Below are 26301 nucleotides of genomic sequence, written 5' to 3' on the forward strand. Positions count from 1 at the left end.
CTCCCCCAGGAGAGCATGTACAGCCATGGGCCATAAATTCCTCTTTTACTTTTCTCTTGTAGGCAACTCAGTACTTTCTCTTATGGATTAGGTTGGGGTTTCCCATGCAACAGTGATTTTCTCTATTGCCATGAGTTGTTTTCCCAGCATGCCTTCTGAGATGAATAATGTCCTTTGAATATATTTACAAAGCCCACTCTGATTATTCCTGGCAATTAGAAAAAAAATTACATGGTGTCTCACAGGAAGAGAAGCTTAGAATTGAAAGGCTCTTAGTGGGTGTCTGGCCCACGCATCTGCCTGATGAAAGGTTTCTGACTGGAACACTTGTCAGGTACTCCTGAGAGAAGCGGTCTTTCCTCGGCTTTAGTCAGGTGCTCATACTTCAAACAGAATTCCATTGGATATTTCAATAACTTAGGTGATAGCTCTCTTTTTGCAACAATAGCTTGAAAAACCGAGCCTAAGGCCAACTTTTGTAATAAGGAGCTGAAACCCCAGGAGGGCAAGAGTGAGGGTAAAATAACTGAAGCAAGAAGGAAAGGAAAGTGAGTATAAGGTAGTGTTACCATGCTGGCCTCACTTCCCAAGTCAGCACAGCTGCTTTCTTGGTCGCCTACATCCTCCTTCAGACAGGCCACATGGTGTCACCATGCCTCAGTACCACCCATGGTGGGCGAGGGAGGAAGAAGGCAGAGGCATTTAAATGCCAGCTCCTCCTTGGATCCTCTTTCATCTGTCAGCTTTCATCCTAGGGAGTATTAACTGCTCTGTGCTTCCAAGGTGTGCTGCTCAGTTCGCACTAAGTCCAAAAGTTGAAAGAAGAGCTAGAGCCTTTCTGACTACTGCTGGTATGGTTGAGGGGGAACAAGGAGAGAGCCAGAGAGAGAGGGAGAGAGGGGGGAAAGGGGGTGGAAGAAGGCACTGCGGGAGAGTGCTGGAGCCCTGCACCTCTGTTCCTGCAGTCATGAATGACATGCTGCATAACCCATTATTAGGGAGATCATGGTAACTGCTCTGCACAGGGCACCTGGATTTCACCTCCTTACCCCTTCTCCACTGCAGGGCTCAGAAACTGCATTGCCTAGACCTTGGAGCTGTTGTGGCTCTCGCAGTGGCAGGAACAAGAAAGGTCAAGCTGGTCAGCCAAAGCAGTCAGGACATTGTTCTGGATGTGAGGGGCCTGCGGAGCCCGCCCAAGTCAAGGCAGGTGGTAGGTAGACCACTGGAGGTACCGGAGGGCACACAGTGGCTGCCGAGACTCATTCCTCATGTAAGAAAGTTAGGGGTCAAAGGCATATTGGCAAAAAAGAAAAGGTGTCACTTGGAGGAGGTCCGGATTATAGGAACTTAAAGCCTAAAAAGCCTGCGTAGGCACGTTACCTGGGACCATCACAGTCCCTTCTAGTGTTGTTTTAACAAGAATTATGTAAGATGGCAATCCCCACACTTGATCCATCAATGCCTCATAATTGCTCTAATCTCATTTGTACAGCTGTTGTGAAATTGTCAAAAATGCACTCTTAATTTTGAACCCTAGTGCATTTTTTGGAAGATAAGTAGAGGTTCAAAATCAGTTCATGGTAGATTCAGTCAACACAAATGCTGTAGAAAATGTCTACTCCCTGAAGTAAGAAACCACTAGTATGAGTTAAATTTCATTGTGGGGGAGAATTCTCCCTATCACTTGTTATTCTACAGGAGGGATCTAAGAATCATCTGAGGTGTGTGTTTTGCTGTAGAGCAAAGACTTTGTGGACTTGGAGAGGAGTCTGAGATCCCGCAGCAGGTATGAAATTTGAAAACCCTGCCACTTGGAACCTCAGTAACAGAAGATGCGATTGCTTTGCATTTTGTTTGACATTCTAGGAGATGGAGTATAAGGAAGTGGCAGGAAACAAGTCCACATAAGGGGTCAATTTAAAAACCAAGACAAACTATAAATGCTCCTCGGATGTATCCATATTTAAGCTTAATCTCTCATACCTTTGACAACAACAGCCACAGGAGGAAGATAAATCAGCATCAGAATGATCATTTCGCTTATGGAGCAGGCATGAGCTCGCTCTCAGCCCTGAGCCTTACACACTAGAGCCTGAACAGAGCCTGGCTTCTCAGAGCAAGATGATCATCTGCAAGGATTCTCTTATTAACTCTCCACTGTCCAGATCACTAATGGACTCTGTATGCTCTTAATTGGCATCACCAGATGTGCTTAGGCAGATGGTATTAATAATCATAATTATAGTTTTAATCAAGACTATAATAGCAACTAGAATAGCAATTACAACTTATGAGCTCTTCTCTTTGCCAAGTACTGTGCTAAGCACTGCATATGAATTGTCTAATACCTTCCAAAAATCTCCAGCAAAACTTGTACTATTTCTACTCCCATGATACAGATTTAAAAATGGAGGCTTGGAGCCCTGGGAGGTGTGTCTCAGCGGTCAGAGTGTTGGCTCAAAAACCGAAGGGTCAAAGGTTCAATTCTCACTTAAGGGTAGGTATCTAGGTTGCAGGTTCAATGCTTGCACAGTCAGGGCTTGAGCAGGAGGCAACCAATTGATCTGTCTCTCTCACATCAATGTTTCTATCTCTCTCTCTACCCCCCCTCCTTCCCTCTCATCCTCTCTCTCTCTCTCTCTCAAAAAAAAAAAAAAAAAAGGCAATGGAAAGAAAATATCCTCAACTGAGGATTAAAAAAAACCCAGAGGTTTGGAGAGTTTAGAGACTTTAGAAAAACTGCAGAGCTAGGAACTGGTAGAACATTGACTAAAATTAGGGTGCTAGACTCCAGAGTCTGAGCTCCTAAGACAGATTGACCAACCTATGCCTGGATACATGTTGTCAGCTAAAGAACTTGGAAAGAGTTACAAAAACACTTTAAAAAAAGTGAAGCCTGAGGATAAACACTTCTGTTTGCTGATCTCTTTCCACATAAGATAGGGGCAACATTGGCACATCAACAGTGCCCTATGCAAACGTCTCTTTTTAAGGTTTGATACTGCTTGATGTCAATCAGCCACTTCAACATCATCGCCACCTTCAGGGAATGAGCAGCTTACATACCTGCATTTGGGAGGTTGGGCTATGATAGGACAAGAAGACACAGAAGTGCAATTGAGAGAGAAATGCTTTTTCCTTTGTGGCAAAGGCCTACTTGTATTTGGATCAGTAATTCCGAAACTTCAGCTTACATATAATTTTAAGAAAAGGCAACTGACTGGAAAGATAATTGTGTTTTCTGACTCAGAGAATTCACAATTAGGCTTCAGGAAAAGCAGAAATTCAATTTGAATGCAGGACAAAGTAGAGACAAGTATCATGATCGCCTTTCTCCTTTTGCCCCTGCTTTTCTTTGCATTACCTCCCTTAGTCTTTCTCACTTCTGAGTGACTGTCTTTATCTACAGCTAAGAGTTCCTAAATACAGCATCTTCGAAAGCTTCAATCCCATTCCTCCTTCTTAGGGAAGAATGCTGATTTGCCCTGTTGGGTAAGGTGCCAGAGCAATTAACTACAGACCTGTTTCCTGCGAGCTTTGCCTGGATGAGGTCTATCTCCAAATTTCCTCCTAACTGAGTGTGTCAATTAGTGGAAATAGCTTCCCCGGGAAATCTGAGGAGCTCTGAAGTTTCTGGACACAGCTGCTCTTATGGTCTCCAGGGCCTCCAAATCTGGGTATTGCTAACCGATGCTATCAGCCCGCTTTTCTCACCAGCACTGCTGCAGAGAATGTTCACAGCACACCACTCTTGCCCCAGTGGTTCTGCCAAAAGCTCAGTAGCAAACAACAGAATTAGAGATTGCATTTGGCATTTCCCCATAATGTTTCTATGGGACAAGATGGAGCACTTGTCTATTAAAAAGAAAGAAAGGAAAGGAAAGGCTCATGATACCCGAGAAGATAAAAGGGAAAGTACAGAAGAACTGGTAAGTTATAGTAACAGTTGTGTGCCTGGTAAGACCTTGAGCATGGAGTGTCAGTACTCTCTCCATCCTTTCTTCCTCCATTTCTGTTTCTTTTGTCTCCCTGCCCCTGCAATGGGCTCTTGCATTCTTTGAGCTGATTTTCTCTACTCTGTCAACATTTAGTGCAATTATAAGGAGAAAGATTCCTTTCATTCTCTTAATTGTGATTCCAAGCATTACTTTAAAATTGCTGAAGTAGTTTAGGAAAGAAGGTTTCAGATTAGCGGACAACGTATTCATATTTAAAACCATTAGGCTAGTATTGAATTACTTAGCATGGTTACCTTTTTTTCTGTAAAAAGGAGACTGAACAAATGTACCACACATTTTTGTTCCTCTGGGACTTATTATAATACATGGGCTTTTAACTTGTGCTGGATGATAATGGTGTGAGACAATGTCATCTGACAGGGACAGCAGACATCTTTATGAGAATACTCTGCAGACTGCTTAATGCATAATGGAAATTATTGTTACCTAATTATAATAAGCTTTGGAATATGAACTGGAGGATGAACTAGTAAAGAAAGAAAACAGGAAAAATCAATGTGTTTTTTCTTACACAGGAAGCCAGAGAGAAAATGCAGTGGAGGATCTTTGCTGATCCAGCAAAAGCATGTGATATATTATGATGTTTCTAGACATTTATATTTCAGGCCAATAAAAAAGTAATCATTGAAGAAAATATAGTAACTTTGGTTTGTGTAATAATGTTAAAATATAACTTTCATACACATTTGGTTTTCTGCCCATACACAAGATTTTGTCTAAGCCTAAATGTGCCTCTTTAAGAAATACAGTCTACAGCAAGCTGTGCTATTTCCATAGCATCGGTTTTGCCTAATTAAATAATAATATTTCCAACAAGCCAGGAAAATAACAGAGAATTCTTGAGGATGCCAAGGAGATTGACAGTCCTGTGACCTGGCCCATTATAATCAGCGCCTAATGAATGACTCTGCATTTTCCTGGCAGTATCACTCTGCTTGAGGTTAAGCCATTCATTGTATTTTTCCATGTACTCCACTGCATAAAAATACATTGTGCCTGGCCCCTGCTGTTGTGAAATGTATTCCACCAGCGCACAGGTTTGAGCAGAACATCCTCTGTAGCAGACCTACCTCCAATTTACATGCAGACCAGTTGCTGAGGACCCAGCTGTAGCAGGGGGTCACCGGGCAGGCTTTCTGCTGGGTGAGCTCTGGGGGGCACGGCCTTCCTTCCCCTTGGGTTGGCAGCATGATAAATCGAGTCCGGCTCATTCGACCTAAAATGTTAAGTAAGAATTTGACTTAGAAAGGGAACTAAAGGACAGGATGTTGCCTTACATACATAAGTCTTCGTTGAAATACACCAAACTTTATCATGTCCAGCTTTCAGTTTTTCTGCCATTTTAATTTAAGTTTCTACAGAGACACAGGTTATCTGCATAATTTGTAGGATCTGAAATTCTGTGTCTTCTACTCCCTCAGTGTTCCCAATTACAAACTTTGTATTGTTTCCAAATAGATTGATTCTGTAAACACGGGCAGAATGTTAATTCATTCAAACAATATTTATTTGTAGTAGCATCCTGCTGTGTGCTAGGGATACAGTAATGAAACACAGGAGTACCTTCCGCCCTCACAGAACTTATATTTTAGGCCAGGATTACTAATATTAAAAATAGAGACAGTTGCATCTTCTTTATCTGTTAGGTTCTAAATTACCAGGTAAGGTGAATGTTGCACACAATCTGAATTACCCTGGAAAATTCCCTAGGAAGTGCTATCCCAGCGTCCCAATAGTTTTTCTCAATTAATTCAACATGGCAAATTTTCTTAGAGTTTAAAACCAGTGGTGTTTTTTTTTGTTTTTGTTTTTTGTTTTTTTGTTTTTTGTGTGTGTGTGTGTGTGTGTTTCACTGAGCACAGGGTAAAGTTGTTGCTTTATGTAAAGGAGCCATGATGTTTAAAAAAACATGTTCAAATTCTTGTATTCTATTTCATAATTTAAAAATTGGTTAATAAATATAACTGAGGAAAGGGCTCCCATGTCAACCTATGCCCACTCCTAGGCATTATTAGGTCATAAGCTCTTTAGTTGGAATTGTGAATGGAATTTAAGTGTCTGTGTCTCTCTCTCTCTTAATATCTTACTCTTTACTCTTCTTTTACTACTGAGGTACTATGTGTATATAGTTTCATTACCATTATATCTGTGAATATAATGCCCTTCCATTGTTGTTATAAAATTATGTATTTGTGACAAAGTATTCAAAAACAAACCTAGGGTTCTATTAGAGAATATTAGAGGGATGCAGCCCATTCTGGGATGGAATCAGAAAACATTTCCTTGAGCAGTTGAACTTCAAGCAGAAACTTCAAGTAGTGCAAGCCAACATGATATACAGATAGTGTCCCATGCAAAAGAAAGAACATGTGAGGAGGTCATGAGATGAAAAGAGATAGAATATGTTTGAGGACTGACAGAGGCCAATGTGGCTGGAACACATAGTCAGGGAAAGAATAGGTTGAAACAATAGCTGGTAAAGCTATTATAAGTTGGGTATTTTAGTCAATTCCAAAAATTGTATCTTAAGAGAACTGAAAAGCTAGGGATGACTTCACTTCCATGTAGAATTCAGGTGCTGGGTAAGATTTCAGGCCCTGGGTAGGAACAATTCTCAGATGCTCTCAGGTTCAGAGTTAAGCAAGCATTGTAGCATTATTCACACTTTCAGTGGACTAGGCATCTTATTGGCCTCTGGAACATTATCATAGATTTGGTGATAAACTAATAACCGTTGAAGAAAACCAGGAAGTTCTAACCACTGAATTCTAAATTCCTTGGGGTTTGGGCTTCTGTCCCTAACATAGTGTTTCATATATATTAAGCACTAATTATATTTTTGTTTAATTCATAAATTATCTACATGATATTACCTGGTATCAGCAAATGTGTAATAATAAAATAATACCAATACAATTATTATTTGCTAATTCTAAACACTTCATAGACACTGATTCATTTAATAATCATAACAACCCTAAAGGAAAATTCTATTATATTCCCATATTATAGATGAGAGAACTTACTGTAAGCACAGACAGTGTAAGTCACTTGACTAAGGTAAAAAAAAACAACGAGTAAATTGCAGAACAGAATTCAAATTCGGAAGCTTTTGATCCAAAGTTTGATGTATTAGTCATGATGCTAGGGAGACACAGGTAAGACAGCAAGGATAGTACCAAAAAAGATGTAAAAGAAACTTTGGAGATGATAAAATTGTGTCAAACATAAAATGGGTTTGGTGAACAACAGAATCTACCCATTTTATATCCTTGGGCAGTGAGTGGAGCATATCTATTAGGACAGATGTTCTTCCCAGCATCACTCAAATCAAATCATATAGGTTGGACATCACCTCATTCATGTGACATGTTATCCCTGCTTGATGAACATGTTTTGCTCAAGATTTTATATTAGTTCATGCTTATACACACTTTAGTATTATAATAACCTTTACTAGAGGCCCAGTGCATGAAATTCGTGCACAGGGTGGAGGGGGGGTATCCTTCAGCCCAGCCTGCACCCTCTCCAATCTGGGACCCCTTGAGGGATGTCCGACTGCCCTCGCACAATCCAGGACTGCTAGCTCCCAACCGCTCGCCTGCCTGCCTGCCTGATTGGCCCTAACTGCTTCTGCCTTCCAGCCTGATCACCCCCTAACCACTCCCCTGCCAGCCTGATTGATGCCTAACTGCTCCCCTGCCAGCCTGATTGATGCCTAACTGCTGGCCCGATTGCCCTTAACTGCCCTCCCCAGCCGGCCTGGTCACCCCTAACTGCCCTCCCCTGCCAGCCCAGTAACCCCTAACTGCCCTCCCCTGCAGGCCCGGTCCCCCCCAACTGCCCTCCCCTGCCGGCCTGGTTGCCCCTAACTGCCCTCCCCTGCCAACCTGGTCACCCCTAACTGCCCTCCCCTGCAGGCCTGGTCCCCTGCAACTGCCCTCCCCTGCTGGCCTGGTCCCCTGCAACTGCCCTCCCCTGCTGGCCTGGTTCCCCCCAACTGCCCTCCCTTGCTGGCCTGGTTCCCCCCAACTGCCCTCCCTTGCAGGCCATCTTGTGGTGGCCATCTTGTGTCCACACGGGGGCAGCCATCTTTGACCATATAGGGGTGGCCATTTTGTGTGTTGGAGTGATGGTCAATTTGCATATTACTTTTATTAGATAGGATGCTTATGTTCTTGACCTAAATACCCATTACTTTAATGTCATTATAATTGTATTTTGTTCTAGGTCCACCTTTGGAAGAATAATGATAATGTACTGTTACCTTTATCATAGCTAAAGAGGCTCTATTTCATTATAACCAAATAATTTCAAGCTTGTTCTTGAATTGATGTCATGTGGATGGCCATTATTTTAGAACTATTTTATTTATTCCCATTAAAGTAACAGATATCTTCTACTGGACATAGGGGTGGAGGGAACCTGCCTAATGGATTTGATAGGGAAAAAATAATAATGCTGTTATTTTTTGAAGTAAGGTAGTCTTAAAAATCATTTGTTGGCTGATAGATATATGAAAATATGTCCAACCTCACTAGCAATTAGGGAAATGCAAATCAAAACTATAATGAGATACCACCTCACACCTGTTAGAGTGGCTATTATAAACAAGACAAGCAATAACAACTGTTGGAGAGGTTGTGGAAAAAAGGGAACCCTCATTCACTGCTGGTGGGAGTATAGGCTGGTACAGTGGGCAGCAAACTCATTAGTCAACAGAGCCAAATATCAACAGTACAACGATTGAAATTTCTTTTGAGAGCCAAATTTTTTAAACTTAAAATTTTTCTAACGCCACTTCTTCAAAATAGACTCACCCAGGCCATGGTATTTTGTAGAAGAGCCACACTCAAGGGGCCAAAGAGCTGCATGTGGCTCATGAGCTGCAGTTTGCCAACCACTGGACTGGTACAAGCACTATAGAAAGCAGTCTGGGGATTCCTCAATATTAAGAATAGAATATGACTCAGCAATTCCTATCCTGGATATATACCTGAAAAACTTGAAATCATGTATTCACAAAGATGTATGCAGCCCTATTTCATTGCAGCATTATTCATGGTGGCCAAGAGATGGAAACAACCAAAGTGTCCTGCAATAGAGGACTGGATAAAGAAGATGTGGTACATATACACAATGGAATACTACTCAGCCAGAAGAAAGGATGAAATACTGCCATTTGCAACAACATGGATGGACCTTGAGAATATTATGCTAAGTGAAATAAGTCAGTCAGAAAGAGCTAAGAACCATATGATTTCACTCACATGTGGGATATAAAAGTAAAACTCGTGAACACAAAAAGCCATGTGGTGGTTGCCAGAGGGAAGGGGGTTGGGGGAGATGAGGGTCCTAACATATGGTGATGGGAGAAGATTTGACTTCGGTTGGTGGGCACATGGTGCAATGTACAGATCTTGTAACATAGAAACCCACACCTGAAACCTATATAATCAATATCACCCCAATCAATTTAATTGAAAAAATAAAAAATAAAACCATATTTAAAGCACAGCCATATTATTTTTCTACCTTTTACTATCCAATCACAATGATAAGATTTTCAAACAATGCTAATTACTTCCAAGGACATCTTTTTTAAACCAAAAAGCCTATAACCATCCTAAATTTTGAAGTATGAAGTATGTTATATTTAATTATCTAATACTAAGGGTCAGTTAAAATTTGCTAATAAAAGAGCAAGAGTCTAATAGGTAACTCCTGGCCCTGATGTTTCTGCAGGGTACTTGATAGCTTTTAATATGTTCCCTTTTCTTTTTACATCAGGGATATTTGGTTGTATAAATTAAATGATTGGAGAAAGTAACCCTCAAATTAGATACTCTTTCACAAGTCCCAAAGTTGTAAATATAAATGTATCTACATGGACAGTATAACAAGGAGGCCTGCCATCTCTGATGACAGTGGTCAAATACTACATGGGATTCCAAACATCAGACTGGATGGGGTATTCGACCAAACTGTCTCTCAGCAAGGGTTCTTCTAAAAGGGACCCAATAGCAGGGATTTTTCTGGTGAAAGTAAGTTTTAATGAGTGGGGAAACAGTGGAGGTAGTTGCCAAATTAAACATATTGTAAAATGTGATATAAAATAGAATATTATAGAAAGAGAATGTTAAAATAGTTGATGTGTGGTGAAAAGAAACCAGGACGTGGCATCAAAATTCTCTATTTAGAGACAGTTCTCTCAAATTAACAACTGGGAACTGATGTGACTGCATGAAAATACTTTAACTCCTCTGAGCATAAATTCTCTCTTCTGTAAAATAAAATTAAATATACAGAAATTCCTTATTATCTGAGGATAATTCATGCTGGGGAAAATGCCACTTAAAAGTGAATCTATTTAAAATGGGAATTAAATTATTTTAAATAAATAATAAAATGTCTAAATGGGCCATTTTCTGGAACTAAGGAGTTTGCAAGTGTGTTTATTTGATCTAATATAAACTACCCTGCAGATTATAATTGCAACTATGCAGTCATTAGGGAAAAGAATTCATCAGCTACTGATATTTCTTTCATAATTTTATGATTACTCTATAAAGAGATCCATTGTTTTATGACTGGCTTGAGCAGTTTGATTATAGCATCTTTAGCCTTTGAGTCACTTTTCATCAATTTTCTCAAGAGCTCCCTTTTATCTTTGGTGTAAAGATCACTCTATTTTGTACTTCATTTGCAACTAGAGATTGACAACCAAATACCTTGATGCAATGACAGCACATGTGTGTCAATGAGGATGTTTGTTGACTAGAGCATGGCTTTATAAGGGGTCAGTTCACTGGTGATTCAGATGGACTCCTTTGACTTATCTCACACTAATTATATGAATAAAACATATATAAACCACATGTAAAATGTAGAAGGTACTTGTTAAAATTTTTAATATTTTAACTATTTGTTTTTAACAACTATTTCAATCAATTCTGAGAATAAGCCTGAAATGGTTATATAAAGCATGCTATTCATATTCTATTGGGTTTATAATACTAAAAGCACAAGAATACAAAATCCATAATAATTTAGCCTAATAATTTAGTCTGTTTTATATCTACCAAACCCCTTACATTCTAGTCTGGACTGCTTTGCCCTCCAGAGTGAAGGTTGCTGCCATATATATCCTCATGTTTCCAGACAGAGAGATTTTCTTGGACACTCTGAACTTCTCTTTTTTGGGGTTTATTTTTTTTCAATATAAGCATAATATAGGGGTTTAGGAATTTATTTGAAACCCAAATTCAGTAATAGATATAGACAATCTGCTTAATGAGAAATATCAGTGAAATGTAGAAACATAAATTGACTCTCTATTCATCCACTCTTAAGGCTATAAAAGAGAGCAAAGCACTCCCTACAAAATATAACTCCATTTAATAAAAACCCAAATTATGATAGGGTAAGTTTGCTAGCAATTCTCTCTGAGCCTTTTTTCTCTCCTCCCTTGGGAAATATTTGGAACTCATTATAAGCAACAGTGATATTGAGCCTACTATTAAATTAGCAATAATTACTTGCAATGAAGGAAAAAGGGTTGCCTGGTAAGACCTCATTAAAAAAAAAAAAAAGACAATGAGGCATACTAGTTGTAATACACAACACAATTCAGAGAGGCCAATAGGTTTAAACTGCATATAGGTTCAAAGCATATTGTCCCAGATCACATTTCCATTGAACTCATCTGTAGTCAAACTTAATTCTGAGGCTTCAGTGACAACATGAACATGGAAATTTTAAGCAGTAAAAATTCTCAAAATGTGTTAAAACTTGTCAGTTTATATAGTTACAAAAGGAAATGGAGTCAAATGCAATGGTTTTCCGTTCTGACCATACCTTCAGATCTAAGTAGCCAGCAACCATGCACCTTTGTAGTGCCATGTATTAACAATGGCTCTTCTGTGATCAATTGAATTAACTGAAAAAGATGGTTTAGATAGCTCTGGGCAATTTAAATATGGCCCAGACAAACAATGAAAAGTATATATGTAAAGGAAAATGGAAAAGGGAATACAATAATGCATAGAAAGGAAGAACATACCTATTTCACCTTACATAGTTCATTAAATAAGCTATCTGAGCCATTTACATGAATGTACCTGTAAACCCCAATGCACCATAGACACAAATACAATAACAGAATATGAACTGACTTTGAGCTTATAGCATGTTATTTGAATACTAGAGGCCTGGTGCAAGAAAATCATGCACTGGGGGTGGGAGGTCTCTCAGGCTGGTCTGCGCCCTCTTCCAGTCAAGGATCCCTCAAGGGATGTCTACCTGCCAGCTTAGGCCTGCTCCCCCCGGGGATCAGGCCTAAGCTGACAGTCAGACATCCCTCTTGCAGTCTGGGGCTCTCACACTCTGGGACCCCTTGCTCCTTACCACCCGCCTGCAGAGGCTTCCGCCACTGCTCACCAGCTGTGAGCCCAGCTTCTGGCTGAGCATCACTCCCCCTGTGAGAGCACACTGACCACCAGGGAGCAGTTCCTGCATTCAGCGTCTGCCCCCTGGTGGTCAGTGTGCATCATAGCGACCGGTCATTCTGCTGTTCAGTCGATTTGCATATTAGGGTTTTATTATATAAGATTATTATTACTGGTTTTTTACTTAGGCATTTTTTTCTTTTGAATATGAGTTAAATATTTAAGGTATATGCTCAGTTATTGGCAGGAAGTGGCCTTCCAGTGCTGACATCTATAAGGAGTTGGTGAACTTGTACAGTGAGGGAAGGGATTCAATGTCACTAACCTCAAGTTGATGGTGGTCATTCCTAAAAATTATGTTATTGAATAAAATGTTTCCATGTTTAGGTATTTTCTCCTGTGAACTTATTCTTAAGCATTTGACACCTGCCAGAAAACACTAGCAGATGAAAAGGAAGCAAGGGAAACTAACAAAAATTCATTAAGAGCTAATCATGCCAATCTTTTAATCAATTTTAATAACATGTCTCTGTATTAATATCTATTGTCATTATAAAAGTATTTCTCATTATGGAGGGAGGGACTAAATTAATTGACTATGATGTGCTATGACAGAGATGAATAGCATATTCTTGCTTAATTTTTTACTCTTCCTTATCCTGCTTTAATTGCTCCCCTCCCCAAGAGCACCTGCATCCCCAGTGCCCCTCAAAGAAATCACTGCAACAAGAATCCCAGTCTCATACTCTGCTTTAAACACGGTTATTAATATTCTCATTTCATATATGATAAAATGAAGCTCATAAAATTTAAATAATATTTGCAAAATCACACAGCTAGAAAGATTGGAACAGGTTTGTCCAGCAGCATGTGCCTTCCACAGATCTCATTCTCATTCAGTCCAAGTCAGGTATTAGATGGGTTACCTGTTTTCATAGATTTTATATTTTCCTTTAGTAAAAAGTAATGATAAGTATTGTGCTAACAGCTTTCTCTGTGGTAACTCTTCATTTGCTTTTGGGTACTTGTTAGATTAAATTCTGAAAGTAGTGGAAAGTTAGATTTTTTTAATAAAATGCTCAGTTAGTCTCATGTAGCTCTCTATGCTAGGTAACTACTTTTTATTCTCTTAAATATCATCTGGAATTTTTATCCAATTTTTAAAGTGCAACATTTGTTTTAAATATATACCCCAGTGGACATGGATTTATTTTCTAATGTAACTAAGTGGAGAAAAATTATGGTCCTGACCTGCAGTATAAGACAAATCTCTGGCAAGGTTAGAGATGGGAGATGCAGCAATGAGTGTCATTCATAGCTGCAGTCCATGGGTTTTCCAGAGAGAGGGTTTTCCTGGCTTATCTGAATATTGCTTCAGGCACCCAAATACCTTTCATCCTAAAGAACACTCATTTTAGGAAAGGTACAGATTCCATAGTTTTTCAGAATAAAACAGACTAGGCCCAGCCATGACCATCTATTTGGGATGGTCGTCAGCTAAGCAAGGAAGTAATAGACACAGCTTTCAAGTCAAGATAGACCATGGCATCACAGGACTAGGGTAGTTCTTTCTAGGGCAGAAGATCAGGTAATCTTGGTTTTGCTTGTATATAAAGAACTCCAGACTTCTCAGTGAGGAGCAAATTTATATGTTCTGATCTCTTACCTCAATAACACACGTGAGTCCCATTAAAAGCTATTAAAACATGACAAACCACTGTAAATACATATATACAGCAGAGATACTCCAAATGAGGTGCTCCCCTTGGGATGAAAAATGAGAAGGTCAGAGAGAGTGATTTTGACAATCCAAGATGTACTCTTTCTATCATAGTCACACATTCCCTATCTGGAAGACTGGCTCCCTGACTGTATCCCAATTAGAGTAGATAATATGCAACATTATTGATCATGAAAGAAGTATTCAGAGAGACTTCTTTTTCTATGTTTTTTGTTTGTTTATGGGGGTTTGGGGAATTTTTTTGTTTGTCTTTCTTAATCCTCACCTGAGAATACTTTTCCCCAATTACTTTTAGAGAGTGGAAGGGAGGGAGGGAGAGAGAGAAACATCAATGAGATGTGAGAGAGACACATCAATTGGTTGCTTCCCACACGTATGCCAACCCAGGCTGGGGAATGAACCTGCAACCCAGGTACGTGCCCTTGACCTACCATTTGTTTGTGGGCTGACGCTCTACCACTGAGCCACACCAGTCATACCCTTCGTGTTGCAATCTGAGATTCATTTCCTCTTATTTTTAAATATACCTATAAATCATGAGAATTTTTGTAAAGTGATATAGCACCCAGCCCAGGTCCATGCACATAACAGGAACACTTACCTGTACAGAGTATCAGTTGCAAAGGGGCATATGGAACAAAAGGCGCTTGGAAACACTTGAACTTGGTTCACGTCTTTCCTCTGCTATTTAAAAGCAACATCACCTTAACCAGGTTGCTTAATTGCTTATCACCTCACCTGTAAAATTATGTCTATACTTCATAGTACTCCTGTAAAAAATTACTAAAACATCCCTGGCACCAATAATTGTGCCTTTGCACAAATGACATTGCAAAGTACTTATTGTAATATTTTATCATTTCACAAATTTAAAAAATAGTAGTGCAAATGAGTTCTGCAGAGACCAGCTCCAAGTCCCAGGACTTGCTATGGAAATACCAGCTCTGACTCACAGGCATTCTGGTTTCTTTTTTTCCATTCTACCACTTAGCTTCTTGTTCTCTTATCATAGGAACTAGTTAACTGGTACAGTAAATAAGTTTGAACTGTTACAATGATTGGACTGTGTCTGATCAAGAACACCACACTGCTTGTCTTTGAAATCTAAAAAAGAAAAGCTGGAAATTTAAAAGTTGTGGGGCTTGTAATTAATATTAGATTATTTTTTCATTATGGGCTACAGTTGATAGAAAAATGATATGCCACTTTGGAATCACAAGAGGCAGGCTAGGTGACATAGTATAGGAACATATAAACTAACATACATTGAGATAAAAATATGAAATAAGAAAAAAATCATAGTCTGGTATTAAGACCTTTCTTAGAATGTTATTAAATAATCATCATGAGTAATTCATGAGATGCTAAATTTAGGGAGTTCTCCATTCCACTGAAGTGATGCAAATTCAACAGACAAAGACTATGACTAATCCAAATATTAAGCTCTTCTATTATAAGCTTTGATCTTTGAAATCTATCTAAAAAGATCCCTCCAGTGGAAGCTTAGCATCAATCTCTCTCTTTCTCTAATGTAAATTAAATTGGATTCAAACTGTTCTGACCTTGAAATCTTTAACACAATTAGAAAGTATACATGCCCAGCATCAAGTGTACATTAAAGAGACACTCCAGACCCTGGAAGAGGAAGAAAGGACTCATTTAAAAATTGCCCCTCAGGCCCACGTGGTCCTGTGGATTTGAAGGTGAGGTGTGGCTCCTGGGGCAGCATGTCCAGAGATCCAGCTCGCAGGTTTTTGCCTGACAACCCAGTAAATTCATGAACAGAGACAACCAGGTGAGCCTTTGCCTTTGATAAAGAAGTCAGCCTCCCGCACAACTTGCTAGCCCACTTTAAGGTGACTCCATCGTCTCTACCCCCTCTTGTGGTCTCTGCCCCATTGCCAGGACCAGGGGAACAAAGCAAGCGACTGCTACAAAAAGACAGCTGCTGGCAGACTGTCTTAATAGACAAGCCGCAGGTGGTGCCCAACCTTTTCAGCTCCACATTTTGGTCTCTTTTAAGAAATGAGTTCATCTGTGCCATACCATTCTGCTTGTGATTATCGCTTGTTTTGGGTCGTGCTGTGTGAGGATTAGGGAAACCTTACTGTCTGCCAGGGTAATGAGAGGAGTGGTGCTGGAAGGCTGGAGCTGGAAGATTGGAATGGGGAAGTTTGGGAACTGGTGAGGGATAATATAATATTCCACAAGGCTGTCTTAGCAGAGTCCTAAGGGTAGATGCTTAATATTTCAAAGGCCATATGTCCTATTTTTTTTTTTTGTATTGCTCTGTTCTTTTTAATATTGAGGGTGGGGACAAATATAACTCAAAATACTATGTTTATATTTTTCTCTGTGGGTCCTAACATAAAGCCTTGAATGCAACAGATAATCAAAAGTGCTTGTGAGGTGGAACCCAAGCAGCTAGTAAAGAAAACAATGGTTATAAGAGCTATTGACCTTGTCATTCAGTTCTTACTGAATATCACCTCCTCAGCAGCCTTTCTTCCCCTATCCCTCACTTCCCCGACATACTAGGACTTGTCAGTCTCTACCACGTGACCTGTTTTTATCATACCACTCGTCAGCATCTGTTATTTTTGTGTTTATTTACTTGTTGATTTGCTACCTGTCTTGTTATCACCATCTAATTTTCCACTAGAATATTAAATTTATGAAGTCATGGATTTTAGCTCCATACATGGTATAGCCTAAGTTCATGGCACGCAGAAAGCATTCAATGAGTATTTGTGACATATATGAATACATTTCTACAGTCCTGTTTTCAACAATACAGGGTCATTCTGTAATTTATTTTCCATACTGCCACTCTTAACAGTGAAATAGGATACCATTAGGTGCCTGCATAATGAATCTTTGTTGAATAAATAAAGGAAAAAACCCCCATAGAATACATACATATTTAAAGCAGAGCACTGGAGGGTTTGTCAGATTTCAGGATCAAGGAATATTTTTAAAAAGGCACTAATATACCTGACTACTTAGGAGATCAAGACATCTAAGGGTTCAAGAAAAGATTCCCAAGAAGTTATTCTACCAGAGCAGCGATTGTCAACCTTTTTCATCTCATGGCATATAGAAAACGAGTACTAAAATTCTGCAGCACACCAAAAGATATATTTTTGCCGAGCAGACAAAAAGTAGGTATACTTTCGATGTATTCACGCCAGATGGCTGTTGTTCTTGTTGGCTTTTGTCATTTTTTTATTAGGCAATGGAAGGGAAAAGAGGTCAGTGCCCCTAAGTAGTCAGGTATTACATGTTTTAAAAATTCTTGCAACACACCAGTTGAAAATTGCTGTGCTAGAGCATCTGAAATTGGCTAGAGGTGATTTGTAACTCGTGCCTTATCTATGCATCAATGGACTCGTGCCTTATCTATGCACCAATGGATACTATTTAGATGATTTCTAAATGCTTTACACACTAGATTTCTCCAGTAGTTAACATTCCTTCCCTGGTTCCATTGTTCATTTACACAATGACTTTTCCTATGAAATCTTTGATTGTTTACTTTTGTTTATTATTCTAAGGATTATAAAAGGTGAATTTACATTCTAATTGCCTAGAATTTTCAGATTTGGAATGAGTTTTTGTCTTTTTTTTTTTTTTTCTTTCTAGTAGACAAGCAGGGTCCGATGAGTCCACATCACTAATAGAAAACTGTTTGAAAAATTAAAAGTGAAATTTTAATGTTACACTTACAATTTGGGGTCTTATTTTTAAAGGTGGTTTGTTAGCATAACATGACAATCTGTCATGTTTCACTGACTTAGCACAGTGGCAGAATGAAGACTTTCAGGAAAATTATAACCAACATTTTCTGTCTCTTTGCACTGAACATATTCTTAGGTGATGATACCTAAGTTTTCTATATTTAGTTAGGGGAGAGGGAACAGGCAGGGGCTGGATGCCTTTGGGTATGGGATCTAGTCTGTAAGCTCTTCCCGTTCAAGCTTCCCCTGATAGTCCAGAACCACCTGTGCAATGACAGATATTAAGAGAAAATTCTCCAATGTGCCAGGTACTGTGGTTCATGGGAACTGGGGATATTCACCTATGAAGAAGCCAAATAGTGTGTTTTGCCCCTTAGACAATCATTAAAACTTAATTAATCCCCTGGCCAGGTGGCTCAGTTGGTTAGAGCATCATACATGCACCAAAAGTGTCGAGGGTCTGATTCCCAGTCAAGGCACATACCCAAATTGCGGGTTTGATCCCTGATCAGAGCAGGTATGAGAGACAACCATTCGATGTTACTCTTCACATCGATGTTTTATCTCTCTCTTTCTTTCTCTCTCTCTGCCTCTCTCTCTAAGATGTCTCTATCTCTCTGTCTCTCTTTCTAACATGTCTTTCTTTCTCTCTGCCTTTCTCTCTAAGATCAATAAACATATCCTTGTTTGAGAATAAAAAAATTAATTCATGCATGATAAAAAGTAGTAAGAGGCAGTAATTGGGAGTGATGATGAAATGCTTCACACAAGGAAAGGTGCCAAGGTACAGGGCAGTACCCACTTAAGGATGCGCCTGAACTATGCTCCACTGGAGCACAGAGAGCCACTGAAGAGTGGAGGGTGATGGGGACAGAAAGGCAGGCATGGTGAGCTCCTGCAGGTCCTTGTGAACCATGCTGACAATACAGGACTTCATCCTTTCTCTATTGTTTCATTCTACCCTTTACCACTGTAAGAGCCACACATCCCAGCAGAGGCCCACACAGACAAGGCTGCAGTGTTGATGGCTGTGGGATAACCTGGGTGGGTCACCACTAAACAAAAGAGGAACCAGTCATTCTGAAGAAAGACATCACTGATGTGAATGATGCCTCTCATGTGTATGAGTCTTTAGTGAACTCATCAACATACAATATTACCTATTTATTTATTTACTGTCTACTTTTCCTCAACTAGATTGCAAGCTCCATGAGAATAGGGAAAGTATCTTTTATTCCTCTACTGCTGCAACCTCAACTCATCCAACTGTAACTGACACATAGGTGTGTGCTTGTGGAAAATGAACTGATGACTCTGAAGTCAAGAGGAAAATAAGGGTTCAGATTTGCGTTTTTACCAGTTCACTTAGGCTATGACTATAGCATATGGATTTTTAGTGAGGTAAAAGGATGAGATATGAGAGTGGGAGATGAAAGTGACTGAGCCTATGGAATAATCTTTAAAAGATTCTAGGGAGTTTCTGACAGCTCTTTCTACTACTGTTGGGTAGGAAGATGGAGCTGGAAATTAACATATACTAAATTAACATATTCCAGGTACCTTCACACATCACATCATTTAGTTCTCAAATCAAAAACACTGCCTATAATATGTGCATGAATTCCATTTTATAGATGTAGAAGCTGAGATTCAGTGTGAAAACAATGCCAGGGTCCCTGGATAGTCAAGGCCAATGGGAGCACAGAGCCTTGTTGTCAAATACACCAGAATGGCCAAGGCCGCACTGAGCATGAGCCTAGTCAGGGTGCCCAAGGTCAAGATACGGTACACAGCTGCAAGGCCGCCGTGATCTCACAGTACGCTGTGCCCTTCTGTAACCCAAATGATTGATGTCACTGTTGGCAACTAGCCTTCTCTGTCTCTGTAGTAATAAACAGGTTCCTGACCAGCTAGTGAGAGAGAGCAGCTGGGCAGAGCAGAGGCTAGGGAGCTCAGAGAAGCAGAGGTAGAGGTGGTAGGCACAGAGAATGTAGCGTGTATGTGTGCAGGAGAAGCCAGAGCGCTCAGACAGAGTTGAGAGCTGGTATTACAAAACTAAGAGCTCAGGGAGAGCTCAGATATCGCTACCATGTTAACCAGCCAGTGTGCTGAGCCAGAGAGCTTAGGTACCACTATGATGTGAGGCGGTGAGTCTAGAAGGCAGCATGCGGCTGTTAATAGCTGTGGGTGCAGAGACTAATGCTGCTTTGTGGGAAAGATGTACATTTTAACTAGCCGGTGTCAGGCTGCCTGCCTGTATGGACTTTGCTGTGAAGGATTGTCTTGTCTGATGGCTATGTGGCCATTGGCTTCTGCAATAAAGACTCAATCTTATATACCCACAACCTCTCATGGCTTCTCTAAGACCTGGCGTCCTAGGAGGCCCAGCCCAAGGCAGAGGGGCTCGGACCCAACACTTGTAACTAGTGAGCAGAGGATAAAGGAGGAGCTTGGACTAAGTGGGAAGGGTTTGAGAAGGAACCAGCCTTGGCATAGTCGGCAACAATTGAGAAGAATATATGGACTCAGAGCAACTCAGACCAGCAGAGCCGTGCAGAGAGTCAGAGGGTGCTCCTACTGTCTCTGACACTCAGAAAACTTAATTGGCTTAAACAGCTGCACTATGAGCCTGAATCTACACAACTTTAAAGTGGATGCCCATGGAAGTTACGCCATGCTGCTGATCAGAAAATTTGAGGAACTCTAGATCAATCATTGAAATGTTGGTCCTAAACTTACCATTTAGTTTTCAGAGGTTCTTTACGGGCTCTAAATTGTCCAGGAAATGGCACATTCTGTTTAGATATTGTGAATCCTATGTTTCATTTTGAGTCTTGCTCTTTGCAGAAATAGTTTTCAATTTCCTTAGCTACCTTTTCCTAATACATTGTCTGCTACTGTTTTTAGCTCTGCCCGTTCCAGGATCTTCAGCGAAGTCCACAGATGAGCCCCTTTCCCATGCTGCATCCTGCCTCCGTTTTTCAGATAACCCCACATAAGGCTTCCAGCACACTCCTTCATGAGTAGCTCAGAAATGAGCCCATTTCTAGTGCCAGTGATCCAGGCACAGGACTTTTAGACAACTGCTTCCAAATATCATGGCACCCCCTCCTCCACCACAATTTCATGATGCCTCCAACTTGCAGTTCATCTTGCCTTCTTCTCCTCTGACTAGTGCCTTGCCACATAACTGGATTTCTCTCTAGGCCCCTATTCCAAATTTCTGACATTTACTCATGATAAATTGTAACTCTTTCAGGAGTAGAGAGCTATTCCAAACCACATTTTTGTTCATTCCTATTAAACTCTTTTTTTAAAATACATTTTTTATTGATTTTAGAGAGAAAGGAAGGGAGAGGTAGATGCATCCATTGGCTGCCTATTGGGCACTGAACCCATAACCCAGGCTTATGCCCTGACCCGGAATCGAACTGGCGATCACTCAGTGCACAGAACGGCACTCAACGAACTGAGCCACAACAGTCAGGGCCCTGTTACACTCCTGTTACACTCCTTGCATGGGTACATGTTGTGGTCCCTACTGTAGCCTGGTGGCTGGACTGCCGTGCTGTTTGTTTCTGAGTATTGATTTTGATTGCCTTCTGCATTCCTTGCCATTATGGAAACTTCATTTCCTGCCCTACCACCTTGCATAGAACTGGGGCATGGGACTAAATTTTGTCTAGTAGAATACAAATGGGAAAGATGTATGCTCCTTCTAACCTCTTCCATAAAAACATCCACTGAACCAGCTGGGTATAACTCTCCTGAGAAACTTGGTTATTTTAAAGTGGTAAGCCTTGGAGAAACCAAGATGGCGGCATAGGTAATCACCTATACTTGCTGCCTCTCACAACCACATCAAAACCACAACTAAACAGCAGGACAACTACCACCCAGAACCGTGGGAAAGCTGGCTGAGAGGAAGTTCTACAAATAGAGAGGTGAAGAAAGCTCATCGAGACCAGTAAGAGGTGTGGAGGTGCGGAGGCATGGAAAGTGCTTAGCACCTGGATGTGCTGCTCTTTAAACTGGGAGGGTGAAACAAGCTCCTGCTTGCTCTGAACTCCAATTCTGGGAGAGGCTCTGGGGGACCCAGGCACATACGGGGATAAACTAGACTGTCTGGCATCGGGACAGGAACGCAAGGGTGGCTTACTCTTAGAGGTGCTGGCAGCGATCATTGTTCCTGCACGGGGGCTCAGGACACAGAGAACCAGGGACTTCTCTGGTTCAGGGCAGCCCTTGCTGTTTGCTCCACCATGGCGATTCCCAGAGACCCCGCCCCACCCAATTTACAACCCCACCCAAGCTGTGTGCCTCAGCTTTTGCATATGAATGGCCTGTTCTTTAGCCTAAAAGGAACTGCAGCTGGGTCAGAGAGCCCCAGAGATTCCAAAAGAAGGCCCACTGCCTGCAGCAGCAGTGGCCTTGCTTCACAGCAGGGCCTTATCTGGGCACCTCCAAACCCCATACAAAGAGGAGGAATCTGCAGATGTCTCTGTAGCTCCTGCTGGGTGGCCCCAGACAGTGGCTGACCTTGCAACTCCTTGGAGATCCAAGAGCCAGTGTACCTAGTGGTCAGAGTGAGACCATACCAGATTACAAATCTTCACATCCATAAGAGACACACTCAAGGAGCAGACTCAGTGAGCACCAAAGCCCCACTGAAGCAAGTCCTGCCCCATGAGGGTATCTCCTGTGCAACAGATCTTCTAGTGTAGACACAGCTGGTCACCACAGCCAATTGGCCTGGAGGCCAATTCCTCCCAGTGATACCAACAGCAACCAAGGGTTAACTACAAGACTGTGCAAACAACCCACAAAGGGGTGCAACAAGAGAGTCCACCTCAGGTGACTGGGGAGGCTGAGACACTGGACCCCATAGGACACCAACCACACAAGGCCACTCTATCAACTCAAGGAGACTTAGCAGCTACCCAGTACATAGAAACAAACACAGGGAAGCAGCCAAAATGCGAAGACAAAGAAACAAGTCACAAATGAAAGAAATGAATGAAAGCAAAATACTGGATATAGAGTTCAAAACCACGGTTATAAGGTTACTCAAGAATCTCCTAGAAACCTCCGAGAAATTTAGTGAGACCCTCAAGGATATGAAAAAGGACCAATCTGAAATTAAGCATACACTGACTGAAATAAAGAATAATATACAGAGATCCAACAGCAGACTAGAGGATCCCAAGAATCTAGTCAAAGATTTGAAATACGAAGAAGCAAAAAACACCCAACTGGAAAAAGCAAAAAGAATAAAAAAATATGAAGACAGTGTAAGGAGCCTCTGGGACAACTTCAAGTGTATCAACATCCAAATTATGGGGGTGCCAGAAGAAGAGAGAGAGCAAGATATTGAAAACATATTTGAAGAAATAATGACAGAAAACTTCCCCTACCTGGTGAAAGACTTACAAGTCCAGAAAGCACAGAGAACCCCAAACAAGAGGAATCTAAAGAGGACCACACCAAGACACATCATAATTTAAATGTCAAGGGCAAAAGACAAAGAGAGAATCTTAAAAGCAGCAAGAGAAAAATGGTTACCTACAAGGGAGTACCCATACGACTGTCAGCTGATTTCTCAACAGAAACTATGCAGGCCAGAAGGGAGTGGCAAGAAATATACAAAGTGATGAATAGCAAGAACCTACAACCAATATTACTCTACCCAGCAAAACTATCATTCAGAATTGAAAGTCACATAAAGAACTTCACAGACAAGAAAAAACTAAAGGAGTTCATCACCACCAAACCAGTATTATATGAAATGCTGAAGGGTATTCTCTAAGAAGAGGAAGAAAAAGGTAAACATAAAAATTATGAACAAAAAAGTGACAACAAATACATATCTATCAACAAGTGAATCTAAAAATCAAGTGAATAAAAAATCTGAAGAACAGAATAAACTGGTGAATATAATAGAATCAGGGGGATAGAAAGGGAGTGGATTGACAATTCTTGGGGGGGAAAGGGGTGTGGGGGTGCAGGAAGAGATTGGACAAAAATCTTACACCTATGGATGAGGACAATGGCGGGGGGGAGGGGTAATGGCATGCGGTGGGGTGGGAACCTGGTGGAGGGGAGCTGGGGGATGGGGGGAAAAAGGAACAACTGTAATAATCTGAACAATAAAGATTTATTCAAAAAAATAAAAATAAATAAAAAAAGTGGTAGAGCCTTCATCAATCTGTATTCTTAATTGATTTTGTGAAGCAAAAGCTACTCTACCCTTTTTGTGAGTGAAAAATTAGTCTAGTCTATGATGTTAAGCCACTTTGATTTGGGCATTTACCTGACACAGGATCCAGTTTTACTTATACAAAACATACTTCTTTCAAAAACAACAGAGGCCAACATTTTTATAATTGGTTGAGCTTCCGACCTTTTGAATAAACACTGTCCCACATGGCCAGCGGCAACTCTGGCATTGGCCACTGTTTGCAGGCAGTTCTTCAATTTCTGCCTGATTGTAAAGAACTGAGAGGAGGCCAGCTTCTCTCTACTCCCTGTGTCAGCCTCATGTTGCCGCCAGCTGGCCAACATGCCTTATGCCCGTTTGTCAAGCTGCAGCATACTGAACGATACTCAAAACTAAATTGTTTCGTGTGAACATACATAGGGAACCAGATACCTCCATGGCCACAAGTCTGTGAGCATTCAGTCCAAGCTGTCCACTCTGAGAGCTGACAGTTGACAACACATTCCACCAGGCAGTGAATGCTCATTCTCTGTGGCTTCGCCAAGTTACGCTGCAGATGGAAATGAAATATGATTTCAGCGGATAATTCAAATCAACATCAAATCAAAACATTATCCTTTATGGGAAAGACTGCCCTTTATTCTTTGATAATAATCTTTTACATTTTTTTGGGGGGGAGGAGGATATCCTTTCGTATTTAAATTGATGGCAATTGCATAAAATGGCTGTCCTTACCTCACAAAATCAAAATTGTCAGCCAAAATTTCTTTTTATAAACTTTAGAATAGGCCTGCAATCAGGGTGCTGGGAAAGCAGGCGGTTACATCCTCTTGGTCCCCTGCTCAGCCAGCAGGGGACCCAGAGGATGCTGAGTGTTAAATGCCAGTACCCTGCACTTCTGGGTGAGCCAGAATGAACAGTTAGCTGGGCTAAAACATAAATAAAAAACAATAAAGCTCAAATCAATAACCCATCTAAAGTTTATTAAAAAGACCAATTATGCTAAAAAACATAATCATGGGCTTAATCATGAGGAAAGTTGATGATAGAGTTTGCTTTCCTCTCGTCCACTCTGAAACCCATATCTAGGCAAAATCTACAAATTGTCTAATGATCAAGTTAGAAGAGGTCTTAGTGAAAGAAGAAATCATCTAAGAAACACAAAGAATAATAAAAAGTTCTGCTTTAGGAATCACATACCATGTGCACATTGAGGAAAACTTTGACTTTCAACACATGTTAGGTGTTAGCAGTGTCCATATCAAGCTGAAATTAATGATAACTTAGCAAGTGGGCAACATGGCAATTACCACAGGAAATGTCTGATCCATACAAGAGGTATGGGTGTTCTAATTAGGTTAATAATTTGGGACTTTTTTAAACTAATATTTAAAAAAATATTTGTTGGACATATGGTATTGGAAAGCAGAGAAACTAATTTTTATATTAATGAAAACTTTATATCTTTGTATCAAAATAAAAGATTTATTATACATATTGAATGTAAGGTTTTTCACTTATTTGGAGTTGTTATACATTGTGAATTTATTTTTCTTGAAGCCTACAACTTCTTGAGAAGCAGATGAGATGAAATAAAACGTTAAAATAAATCACTGACTTCTGGCAGACAGACTCTGCCATGTGTTAGCCAGTTTCAGAATTTCACCAAATGGGACATCCGATTTCAGATGGTCTGGTCTCAGAGTTGGTGTTGGTCTATAGCTCTGCATTTGGTTTAGAGAGTCTGTGGTCATGACAATACTTAACATGTTAAATCAGATTAGAGGAGGAAGGTTTTGTTTTGATTTTAATTTCTACTTGTGTATTCCCCTTATGTTATGAGACATGGGACTACGATTATTTTGCCAGTTTGTTAAAAAAGTTTCTGTGGCGATCTGAATTAACTGGCCCCATATTTTCAATTTATTTGAAAGATTGTTTTAGTGATTCCTATAGCATGAAAGCATATTATCATATTTATTTCTATTATATTTCCCCCATAGTGCTTTTCACTTGTACATTGGGAAGTAATGCTGACTTCTTTGGAACAGCTTTTATACAAACTTTATATAGTTTATCACGGGTAGAAAAGGGAAAAAATTACGAACCTGCTAATTTGAAACTTAGTAGGGAGAAA

The 26301-nt window shown here is 40.4% G+C and overlaps 1 protein-coding gene across 1 annotated transcript in view; it reads right to left on the reverse strand.

Moving 5' to 3' along the window:
* Positions 1–26301, reverse strand: part of THSD7B (thrombospondin type 1 domain containing 7B) — an 885792-nt gene that overhangs the window by 13494 nt on the left and 845997 nt on the right. Inside the window, exons 20-21 of the mRNA XM_080669078.1 lie at positions 24597–24714; positions 5093–5238 (exon numbers count right to left, since the gene is read on the reverse strand). Coding sequence (XP_080525204.1) covers positions 5093–5238; positions 24597–24714 — 264 coding nt within the window. The remainder of the gene's footprint in view (positions 1–5092; positions 5239–24596; positions 24715–26301) is intronic.

The sequence above is a fragment of the Plecotus auritus genome, assembly GCF_963455305.1.
Source record: "Plecotus auritus genome assembly, chromosome: 5".
NCBI classification, from domain to species: domain Eukaryota; kingdom Metazoa; phylum Chordata; class Mammalia; order Chiroptera; family Vespertilionidae; genus Plecotus; species Plecotus auritus.